The 11,082-nt window shown below is 48.0% G+C and overlaps 1 protein-coding gene across 5 annotated transcripts in view; it reads right to left on the minus strand.

The window, feature by feature from the left end:
• Nucleotides 1-1,426: 1,426 nt before the first annotated feature.
• The window catches only part of GHRHR (growth hormone releasing hormone receptor), a 16,039-nt gene continuing 6,383 nt past the window's right edge, over nucleotides 1,427-11,082 (minus strand). The window contains exons 5-14 of one of the 5 annotated variants that reach the window (XM_010829153.1): nucleotides 10,814-10,911; nucleotides 10,146-10,284; nucleotides 8,588-8,741; nucleotides 8,227-8,287; nucleotides 7,588-7,657; nucleotides 6,680-6,771; nucleotides 6,092-6,221; nucleotides 5,337-5,378; nucleotides 3,216-3,320; nucleotides 1,427-2,489 (exon numbers count right to left, since the gene is read on the minus strand). In XM_010829153.1, the coding sequence (XP_010827455.1) occupies nucleotides 2,421-2,489; nucleotides 3,216-3,320; nucleotides 5,337-5,378; nucleotides 6,092-6,221; nucleotides 6,680-6,771; nucleotides 7,588-7,657; nucleotides 8,227-8,287; nucleotides 8,588-8,741; nucleotides 10,146-10,284; nucleotides 10,814-10,911 (960 nt within the window). In that variant the 3' untranslated portion in view covers nucleotides 1,427-2,420. Of the gene's footprint in view, nucleotides 2,490-2,789; nucleotides 3,321-5,336; nucleotides 5,379-6,091; nucleotides 6,222-6,679; nucleotides 6,772-7,587; nucleotides 7,658-8,226; nucleotides 8,288-8,587; nucleotides 8,742-10,145; nucleotides 10,285-10,813; nucleotides 10,912-11,082 lie in introns of those variants that run through there. The other 4 variants (XM_010829168.1, XM_010829163.1, XM_010829186.1 and 1 more) reach the window with 4 other exon arrangements.

The following is an 11,082-nucleotide window of genomic DNA, read 5'->3' on the forward strand; positions in this document are numbered from 1 at the left end:
GACTTCTTTCCCCATACTGATGGGGATGCTAAGACCCCAACAAAGGAGGGGTTTGCCAATCAAAGGACATAGATAGGAACCCTTGATACAGTCCCAGTCCGGGGATTCTTGTAATGGAAGAGGCTAAAAAAGTCGTGGGAATTTGAAACTCCAGTAAAAACTAGAAGGAAGCAAGAAGTAGGCTTTGGGCCATAGATGAAGCCTCTAAGGAAGGAATAGATCATTCACAAAGTGAACTTCTGCTTCAACCACTGTTTCCAACTGCTAACTAACCTCTACCTAACACCAGTTAAAACTTCAGGAAACCACTGTTTGACTATTAAGCTGATGAAGATACTTTTAATGGAAATAATGAAGCAGAGAGACCATCACATTCACACCGCTTGTGCAAGAATACACTGAGTCAACTTTTCTGGGAGGCAGTTTGCCAATGAGATTTAAAATACTTATCACCTGCGTTGTATTGGCTAAAAAATTCTATGTTTATGGGTTTACTCTAATGTTTTTATTTTTTTTGAGTTGTACATGAAGAATTACATGCAAAGAAGTTTGTCATCACAACTATTAAGAAATTAGAAGCAAAGTTCACCAGTAGAATATTTGCAAAACATTAATTGGTTAAATAAAGAATATTAGATACATGAAATAAAACTGGAAATATTGCTGCTTTAAAAAGACTATTAAATAGGCTTTACAAACTATGAAGCAGAATATAGGTCTGCAAGAGTTCTGCAGCAACTATTTGTTTACTTTTTGAATAACAATTTTATTGAGATACAGCTCACATGTCAAAAAGTTTACCCTTTTAAAGTATATAATTCAGTGGTCTTTAGTATATTCACAGAGTATGCAACCATTACCACTATCTAATTTTAGAACATTTAATTCCCCTTAAAAGAAACTCAGTACCCATTAGTAATCAGTTTATCCTCCCAATCCTGAAAACCTCTAATTTGTTTTCTGTCTCTATAGATTTGCTTATTCTGAGTATTTCATATAAATGAAATCATATAATAAATAATCATATAATAAATCTCATATCTAAGTCATTTCACTTAGCACAATATTTTTAGGGGTCATCCATGTTGAATCATGTATCCATATTTCATTCCTTTTTGTTATTGGTTGTATGGATATATCACCTTTTATTTATCCATTTAATAATTGATGGACAGTTGGGTTTCCATCTTTTGGTAGTTATGAGCCGGGCTGCTGTGAATATTCATGTATAAGTTTTGTACAGGCATGAGTTTTTCATTCTTTTGCCTATATGCCAAGTCACATGGTAACTAAATGTTGGACTTTTCCAGGAACTGCCAGACTTTTTGCCAAAGCAATTGTACCATTTTACATTTCCACCAACAAAGCATGAGAGTTCCAATATCTCCACATCCTTGTGAATACTTGTTTTTGTTTTTGTTTTTTTCATTTTAGCCACTCTACTGGGTGTAAAATGCTCTCATTATGATTTTGATTTGCATTTTCCCAATGACTGATGACATTGAGCATCTTTTCATGTGCTTGTTGTCCATTTTTATATATCATTTATGTTCATTTTAAATATAAGACATGACAGAAATTTATGAATATATCATGATCTCGTGATATTTCAAGAAAGCAGAGGAGAAAAATATTTTAGGAAAGATACAAAAATATCAGTAGTGATTGTCTTTGGGTAATGAGATTATGACTGATATTTTAATTTAATGACTTTTATTTTGGATATGGACCATTTTTTAAGGTCCTTACTGAATTTGTTATAATACTGCTTCTGTTTCATGTTTTGGTTTTTGGCTGTGAGGCATGTGGGATCTTTGCTCCCCAACCAAGAATCCAACCTGCACCCCTGCATTGGAAGGCAAAGTGTTAACCACTGGACTGCCAGGGAAGTGCCCACTGGCTGATTTTTATTTTCTTTTAAAATCCCTTCTATATCTCCCAAATGCCCTGCAATGAGGATGAACTACTTTTCTGATTTGAAACTAAAGGGAAAAAAAGCATGTTGCATTACTTCAGGGGCAGCACTTGGGCAGAGGACTTGGGAGGAAGAAGCAGGCTGGGGACACAGGAGGGCAAGCAATGGAGAAGACATAAGAGAAAAACCTAGAACCGAGGAACCTCCACCCTAGAGAAAAGTAGAGAGAGAGATTCGAGCATTTTCCAGAAGGACAACCTAAAAGGCTAACAGGCACAAGCAGAGAAGAGATGCTCGCTCATTAGTTATCAGAGGAATGTGGATTTAAACAACAAGGAGACGTCACCCTACACCCATTTGACTTGCAAACATTGAAAAGCTGGGTAATGCCAAGTGTTGGTGGAGCTGCTGGTGGGAGTGGAGATCTCGCTGGCAGTTCTGGAGTGCAATCTGGAACCACTCTGTCGTGTTAAGAAAAGGCATATCGGCTGAATTGGCACAGCTTTCACTCTCCAGAATGTGTCCCGATGAAAGGCTCCCCGGCCTGGGGACAAGAGGGCACGGGAACAGTCACCTAGAGGCAGGGGGAGACGGGATGGTCACATATGGCTGGTGACACCAGGTGGCACCATAAGGCAGTCAAAACAAGCCACCAGATGGGCACACGGCAACACGGGTGGCTCTCTTGAAAGTACTGTGCTGAGAGGAAAAACATTAGAAGCAGGATGAGGCATATAATCGACAGCATTTATGTAAATTAAAAGTACAGAGACACACAACACTACGTGTTTTGCAAGAACACAGAAACAAGTATCCGCATTCAACACATTGGAATGTTTGCCTGTAGAAGTGGGGAATGGAAGTAGAGACAAAAGAGAATATATATTTTTTAATGAATTAAACAAGAGGATCCCTGCACAGACCTGTGACAGGGATGTGACAAGAACTGAGATGTGATAAACGCATGCCAGCATCATGGTCCAAACAAAGCTTACAGATCCCTCCCCCGCAGAGGTGGATGGGGTCACTCTAACGTGTACCTATTCATTTACAAGTTTTTTGGCTCCTCTGGCCTTGGGCTATGGCCCAGATTCTAGGAGGAGGGACATGAGAAGAACAGCAGCGGACACAAAAGGACCTGGGAAAGAGAGTCAGGAATGAGACAGGAAAGAAGTGCTGGGAGGAAGCATGAGAGTTCCCATGGGACGCTGTGGAGGGTGGTAGACCCATGTAGCTGCCCAAGTTCAGGTGTGGGCTCCAGTCACAGGCTGTGACCAGACTAACACGCAGATGTCAGCACCTTCACCCTCGAGTGTGAAGGCGTCGTCCACTTGATATGAGTCACCCGGGCTGGCAGAAGTTCAGGATCGTGGCCGTGCCATCTCCGCAAGATCTCAGTCCTCACCTCCAAGAACAAGAGGGAGGGCGTTAGGAAGGTCCCACTGTCACTTCTTTATTCAGCCCCAGTGGGGTTGAGGGTGCCGGGGAGGCCATGCAGGAGAAACTGAGACAGGGGTTTCCTGCAGCAGGAGAAGCTACGGTTGGCCACAGCCACAGCTAAGTACTACCTCTAGAGGATACTACTTCCTCCTTCCTGCAAGTATTTCTGACCATTCCGTTTGGCTCCTTCTCTGTCTTTTAGTACTGCTTTTGTCTTGGACCACTTAAAGACAATTATGGGTGTTTTCTTGAGTTTCTGGCCAAAAAATAAGTACTCTGTCCTCTCCAAGTAGCCCAGGGCCCATGAGCCATTACAGGCAGGTATGGAAGTCCTGTGTTTGCTCTCAGATCCCAAATAAGTCTGCAGGAGACTCAGAGAGGCTACTGGGGGCAAAGAATGTCAGAAGAGAGGGAGCCAAGAAGAGACAGAAGTGTCAGGTAAGGGGTAGCAATGCTCCACAGCTGGAGCCTGGCAGGTCTGTGTACCCAGGTCTCCAGCAGAACAGCTGCTGCTGCTGCTGCTGCTGCTAAGTCACTTCAGTCGTGTCTGACTCTTAGCGACCCCATGGACTGCAGCCCACCAGGCTCTCCATCCATGGGATTTTCCGGGCAAGAGTATTGGAGTGGGGTGCCAGTGCCTTCTCTAGCAGAACAGCTGATAAGCTGGTAAGTCACTTCAGTCGTGTCTGACTCTGTGCGACCCTAGAGACGGCAGCCCACCAGGCTCCCCCGTCCCTGGGATTCTCCAGGCAAGAACACTGGAGTGGGTTGCCATTTCCTTCTCCAATGCTGGGACAGAGTTAAATTCTCACACTACTGCCCGATAGCAAGTCTGTCCTAAGGGGAAAATATGAAGTGTCTTCTGGGTTGGATGTTATAATTTACTCCTCTCTGCCATCTCTCCATGATTCTACAAGTGCACTGGCACCATCTATTCTGTCTATAGGGACTTTGCTGGTGGCTCAGACAGTAAAGAATCTGCCTGCATGGAGAGAGTAACATGGAAACTTACAATACCGTATGTAAAATAGGTAGCCAATGGGAATTTGCTGTATGACTCAGGGAACTCAAACAGGGGCTCTGTGACAACCTAGAAGGGTGGGATGGGGAGGGAGATGGGAGAGACTTTCAGGAGGGAGGCCTGATGGGTGTACCTATGGCTGATTCTTGCTGATGTCTGACAGAAAAAAACAAAATTCTGTAAAGCAATTATCCTTCAATCAAAAAAATAATAATAAAGTGGCAAAAAACAGCCAAAAAAAAAATCTACCTGCAATTCAGGATACTTGGGTTTGATCGCTATGTCAGGAAGATCCTCTGGAGAAGGGAATGGCAACACATTCCAGTATTCTTGCCTAGAAAATCCCATGGACAAAGGAATCCCAAGGGAAAGAGTCAGACATGACTGGGCAGGACAGGGACATTCTGTCTGTTCACGTGTGTGTTCACCTTTTTGGTTTGTTCTTTTTGCGTATCTCTTCCAGGTGCTCTCTCTCAGCACCCCTGCCTCTGCTCTGCATCATCTTCCCTGTCTTTCGCCTGAATCTATTTTCCTAGACTTTGTGTGTCTACCTTAGACTTTATTGTTTCCTCTGTGTCTTCTCTCTGTCTCTCTAGGATCTGACTTACTCCTTCCCGTAACTCTCTCTAATGTTCAATTTTAGGAATACAGAATGGAAGGACCCCTTTTAGCCCCCGGCCCAGCCCCTACATCCCTCTTCTAATCCCTGAGAGGCCTTTTCTACCTCATGATGAATGGATAGTAAGCTTGGCCAAGACCAGAGGAAGGATGGATAAAAGATGTTCACAGGAAGTATTCAGGTTAAGCTTGATCCAGAAACTCAGGACAGATTTCCACAAAGGATTGCAGGACTCAAGTTATGGCCTGAGGTGGGATTTACAGGGGCTGGACAGGAGAGAGGCAGGCTTAGGAGTGGTGGGAGGAAAGGCTTAAAGAATAAGGATAGTCTGAGTCACATACCTCTTGGTTGAGGAAGCAGTACAGGATAGCAACAATGAAGCCCTGTGAGGTCAAAGAGAAAGGACCCCATCACCCTGGCCTGGCCTTGGATGTCTGTAGTCTTCCTACTACCTTTTCCCCCACCCCCAACAGGCTGTGACCTGGGCCAGGTCTTTGGAAAAATGCAAAGTAGACATATTCATCACATTACTATGTGCCAGGCATATTGTCATATGTAATTGCCGTAGCAAGCATTCCAAAGCTTTATCACTGGCCTGATGGCCCGTTTCTCTGATTTTATTTATTTCTGCATCCCCTAGTATTGAGCACAGAGCCTGGCACATAATAGGTGCTCAGTAAATGCTGAATTTGTGAGATGGTTAGATGGCATCACCAACTTAATGGTCATGAGTTTGAGCAAGCTCCAGGAGTTGGTGATGGACAGGGAGGCCTGGCATGCTGCAGTCCATGGGGTCGCAAAGAGTCGGACATGACTGAGCAACTAAACAACAACAAAATGTTGAATAGAGTGGACGGATGGATATACGGATGGATGGGTAGATAGATACAGGGATAGTTGAATGAATAAAGATATAGATGGATATAAAATAACAAACAAATGGACAGTTGAATAGATGAATGAGTATCTGGAAGGAAGAATAACTGGTCTAGTCACCCTCACCTGCCATGAAATCAACCATCCCTGTGGACAGCAGCACCCCCCGCTCCTACGCGAAGACTCAGAGGGAAGGAGAGAGTACTGTGGGGACCCTCACCTGGAAAGAGCCCAGTCCCAGTTCTAGGGGGAGGCGGATGTCCAGGCCAGCACTGTCAGGCAGGAAGTTGAAAATGACATAGTGGATTCCAAACAGAGGAATGAGGAGAAGCGTTGACTTAGAGAGACGCCTGCAGAAGAAGACAAGGCCTGGATTCTGCTGTTCCCTCTCTCAAATGCTCTGGTCTCAACTTATCCCAGTCAAGTGTATGTATCTTTCAAAGTCTAATTCAAGGACACCTCTTCCAGAAAGTCCTCCCAGATTGTACTCTAACCCCATGATTCATTTAGAAAGGATCTCTTTCTGCAGGCTCCCATAGAAATTGATCTCCACACTCATCACCCACAATGTGGGTTGCTAACTGGCTGTTTGGGACCCCCATCCTTCCTATATTGTGTTTCACTGGAGGGCAGGGACCAGAACTATTCTCTCTCTGGGAACCTGGGGAGAAGCACAGGACCAAGATGATGGACGCCTAATCATGAATAAAAAAGAACCATCTGACTCCTGCACCAGTTATGTCCCCAGAATTTCCTGAAACACATACACACACCCCCACATGCACACTCACAAACACACACACGTTACCAGTACTGATGCTGGGTGTGGAGGCTGCCCTGAGTTGGCTCCAGTTTTCTCAGCAGGATACGGATAATATTGAGAAAAAGCCCAAAGTTCACCTGGAAATGGAGGTGCAGGCAAGTGGCAGGAGTGACCCAAATGGCCTGGGGTAGGACCTCTTTGGGGACAAGAAACCTCAGGTCTTTGAGGGACAGGATGAGCAGGTCATTGCTCGAGACCTTGCCACCTGGAGACTGGGAGGTCCAACATGGTACTCAGGGGATCCTGGGCTCAGGGTCCCCCTCCTCCAGTCCCAGGCCAAAAGTGTGAGGTCATACCTTTCATCCTGCTTCCAGCACCTCTCAGGCTCTTCTAAAAAGCGTGTGGCCTTCACTTTGCACAATTACAAAATCAACAAAGATGTGTGCATTCACCCAGGCCATGCAAACCAGTCCTGGCTGCTTTGCCTTGAGTGTGGGCAAGGTAGGGGTTTCAGCTGCTGCTCCTTCTACACCCCGAGCCAGGCCTCACTGCAGTGGTAGGTGATCTGCAACCAGGCCACCAGACTCATCAAAATTCTGAGTTAGAAGAAGCCAGAGCTCTGATTTTTCCAATGGGCTATTCATGGGCTTCCCTTGTGGCTCAGCTGGTAAAGAATCCACCTGCAATGCAGGAGACCTGGATTCGATCCCTGGGTTGGGAAGATCCCCTGGAGAAGGGAAAGGCTACCCACTCCAGTATTCTGGCCTGGAGAATTCAATGGACTGTATAGTCAATGGGGTCACAAAGAGTCGGACACGACTGAGTGACTTTCACCATTGAGGTCCAGAGAGGGCCTCACAGAGCACCTGTGGGGGAGTCAGGCTCGAACCCAGGGTATCCTGGGAGGGATGATCGGCTGAATAATGCAGAGGACACTGGCGTCACGCACTGACCCCAACAGAGAGGACGATGGGTCCTTTGATGATCCACCAGTAGGGGGAGCTGTCGTCCAGGTCCCAGCACCTGAAAAGAGGGCAGGCCTGAACTGATGGCGGGGTGGCGGGGGAACAGAGTGCAGTTGCTGAGAAGCCCTTTTCTGGGGTACCCCTGCTCCTCTCTCCTTTCTTCCCTCTACCTACAGCTCTAGGCTCCTCCCTCTAGAATTCGATCCTTATAGCCTCACCTTACCCCTAACAAGCCTTATCTTCTCGAGACATTTAGGCCCTTTCCAAAGGGACACCCTAATTCAAGAGGGGCTCACCCTTTCCCTTCACCAAGGTGGATGAGTTTCTCAAAAATCAGTCATGTTTGCTATTTTCTGTGGCCCCAACACTTCCCCTATTCTGGAAGGTCCCTTCTTACAGCCCCTATCCCCTGAGATCCCGAAACCCGAGACCATGTGCCCCCTTCCTGCCCAGGCTCAAGCCTCTTCTGTGTTATCCATGGACTGTGCCTCCTACCCCTCCCCACCCCCACCCAACCCTGGGAGTTCCTGAAGTCAGGACCAGGGACCCCCCCTTTCTCATCCCAGCTTGGAGGACAGCCTCATCGGGACCCAGTACAGGTGTGATGAAGGGATAGCCCAAACTCACGCAACGTCTTCGAAGGCCAACTTGCAACCCACCCACATGCCGGTAAAGAGCAGAGGAAGCCCTGTGGGGGTACAGAAAAGCCATGAGTAAGGGTCTGCATCCTGTGCCCACCTCCCACCACCACTACCAGCATCACACAGGGCACTGTGAAGGCAGGAACCTGTGAGAGCCCAGGGGCAGGGGACCTGGTCCTGATCTCAACACTCGCTGTACGACTACAGCCATCCTTCCCCTTTCTGGGCCTTGGGGTCATCATGAGTGAGCTGAAAGGATCTTTGTGTGAGCTCCCTGGTCATCCCCAATCCTCCACCCACTCCACCCGCCCCCCACCATGGTGCCCAAACCAGCCCTCCGTGCTCACCCCAGGCAGCGAGAACCAGCCACCAGAAGACCCTTCTTGTGCTGGGCAATGTGGAGACTAAGAGGCAGGTCAGGTACACAGCTTCTGCCAGCAGCCAGCTGAAGTTGGTCATGGTAGCGAAATGGGAAGTGGCCACAGAAACCTTACACAGGACCTGTGGGCCAGGGGCCTGGGTGCCTCAGAGCCAGGACACCCACTGGAGCCCCATCAAAGCTCCCCTACCCCCAGGTCTCTTCCACTTTGGGCTACCACCGAGGGGATGTGGTAGTATATATAATATGGTTGTGAAGAACACAGATTTGGGATCCAGAGAGCCTGGCTTCAAGTTTATCATCTGGGTAACCCACCCACACCTTAACTTTTCACATATAAAATGAAAAACTTCCAACCCCTAACTCATGGTCTCATCATAAGGATTAAATGGAAACCCTGTATACAAATTGCTACTATTTTTACTGACACTATCTCGCCGTCCCTCCTGAGCTCAAGTCTTTCCCTAGAGCTGAGGCTATGGAACACCATTACTCTTGCAGAGCTCCATCCTGCAAAGACACATGCATGCACCCATGCATTCACTCATTCACTGAGTGACTCTGCTCATCGGTTGGGTGGCTTGACTCTGAGCTCAGAGGCGAGTGCTCTGAGTGCGTGGCCCCATTCCCAGCACTCAGCAGCTGGGTGTACTCCCAAATATCCCTCATCTACAAACTGAACTAAAATGAAAATATACATAGGAAAGAAAATGAGACAATACATGTAAAGCATTTAGCATAATGCCTGGTACCTAAGCACTAAGTATATATACTATTATTGTTTCTTTCATTAAGGAATGAAGGTCATCTGTTGGCGTGTTCATTCATGTATCTATTCATTTCCGGTACAGTGTCAGAAAACCTAGTAAGAGCTGCCCACACCCAGCCCAACTTCTTTTATTTTTGGCCTCCTCTCATTTGTCCACCTCCCCACCCCCATGATGACTTCCCTGTTTCCTGGAGCGGCCCCAGCTTCTCCTGTCTGTGAGAGCTGCTTCACCCTGGTCCTCCCTGCTCTCTCCCTATCATTGCTGCCCGTTCCCCCCTCCCCAGAGCTCCAAAGCCACCTCCTCCCTGAAGCCCTCTCCTGTTCTCTCCCAGCTTTCAGCTCCCTCTACCTGATGGTCCTGTAATCTGGTACAATCTGTCCCCTTAGGCATCCTGGGTGCTTCTTGAAGAAGAGACCTGGCTTTGTCCAGCGCCTGTTACACCCACACCCAGCAGAGACAGAGCCCAGAGGAAGTGTGAGATGGAAGCATGAGTGGAGTGAAGTGTGCTCTGGGCTGGGCTACGGGATGGGAATGAAACCAGAATACAGAACATGGAGCAGAGAGTGGAGTCAGGGAATGATGGGGCTGGGCACAGGAGGATTTAGGACTTGACCCCAAGGAGGGGTGGGAAGGCGGAGGGGGGCTTTCCAGCTCTGTCCTTGGCAAAGCCAGAGCCCCGGGGTCAGCCCACTGGACTGGACAGGCTGACATCTCTAATCCAACCTCCTCGCCCACACCAGCACCCCCACCCATGACTGTTACAGTGGAGAAGCTGCAGTGGTCCGTGTTCTCCCAGTGAAAGAGGGTGGCGTCCTTCAGGAACACAGCTGCCGCCTTGAGGATAAAGGTGATGAACAGCTGGGTGTGGATGTAGTTCCTGGGGCAGTGGAGCCTCCTGGAGGGAGCGGGAGGGGTGAGGAAAATAGGAGGCAAGGAGGGAGAGCAGGCTTGGGGAGACTGAGCAAGGAGGGAGGTGAATCACATGGGCTTGGATTGGCTGTTATCAGATTGGATCCATTGCACTGAATGTAAGGCTTCAGCTTTAACTTGTAAGACAACTGGGCTCAGTGCAGGTGAGGGGAGGGAAAACATCAGTTCCCTGCCTTCAGGGAGCTCATTACATGGAGGACAGAGGCAGAAATGACAGGAGACCCCCACCCTCTGCCCCTGGATAATCAAAGAGACGAGGCTCATTCCCAGGAGACAACAGCTCAGGCCAGGCTGGAGAAGGCTTTAGGAGGGCAGCAACCAAAGGCTTGAAATAGTCAAGAAGGGCTTCACAGAGGAGATGAAATGACCACAGTAGCCCTGGGAACGTCTTTGACAACCAGGCGGAAGATCAGGTTTGGTGCTGTGGATGACGGGGAGGCAGGGAAGGTTCTGGAGCAGGGAAGGTTCTGGAGCAGGGAATGGGGATGGCAAACCTGAGAGCAACCAGGATGATGATGGCCACTAGGAGGGCCGCGGCTGAGATGCTGTGGCCCATGGTGTAGATGATCCTTACCGCGGAGAAGTAGGATTTCTGGGGAGGGTGGAGGCAGAAGGAATCTCAGCAACGGGGCCTCTGAGGAAAGGGAGGCTTGACCATCAAGCAGGTGATGCTTTGAATTCTACCCCCAAACTGTCGGTGTGGTGTGAGGCTGGGGTGTCTGTGGGGACCAAGGCAAGCTCCCTTTGGAGTTTTCCCTTTGGA

The sequence above is a fragment of the Bison bison genome, unplaced genomic scaffold (genome assembly GCF_000754665.1).
Source record: "Bison bison bison isolate TAMUID 2011002044 unplaced genomic scaffold, Bison_UMD1.0 scf7180017858770, whole genome shotgun sequence".
Taxonomy (NCBI): Eukaryota; Metazoa; Chordata; class Mammalia; order Artiodactyla; family Bovidae; genus Bison; species Bison bison.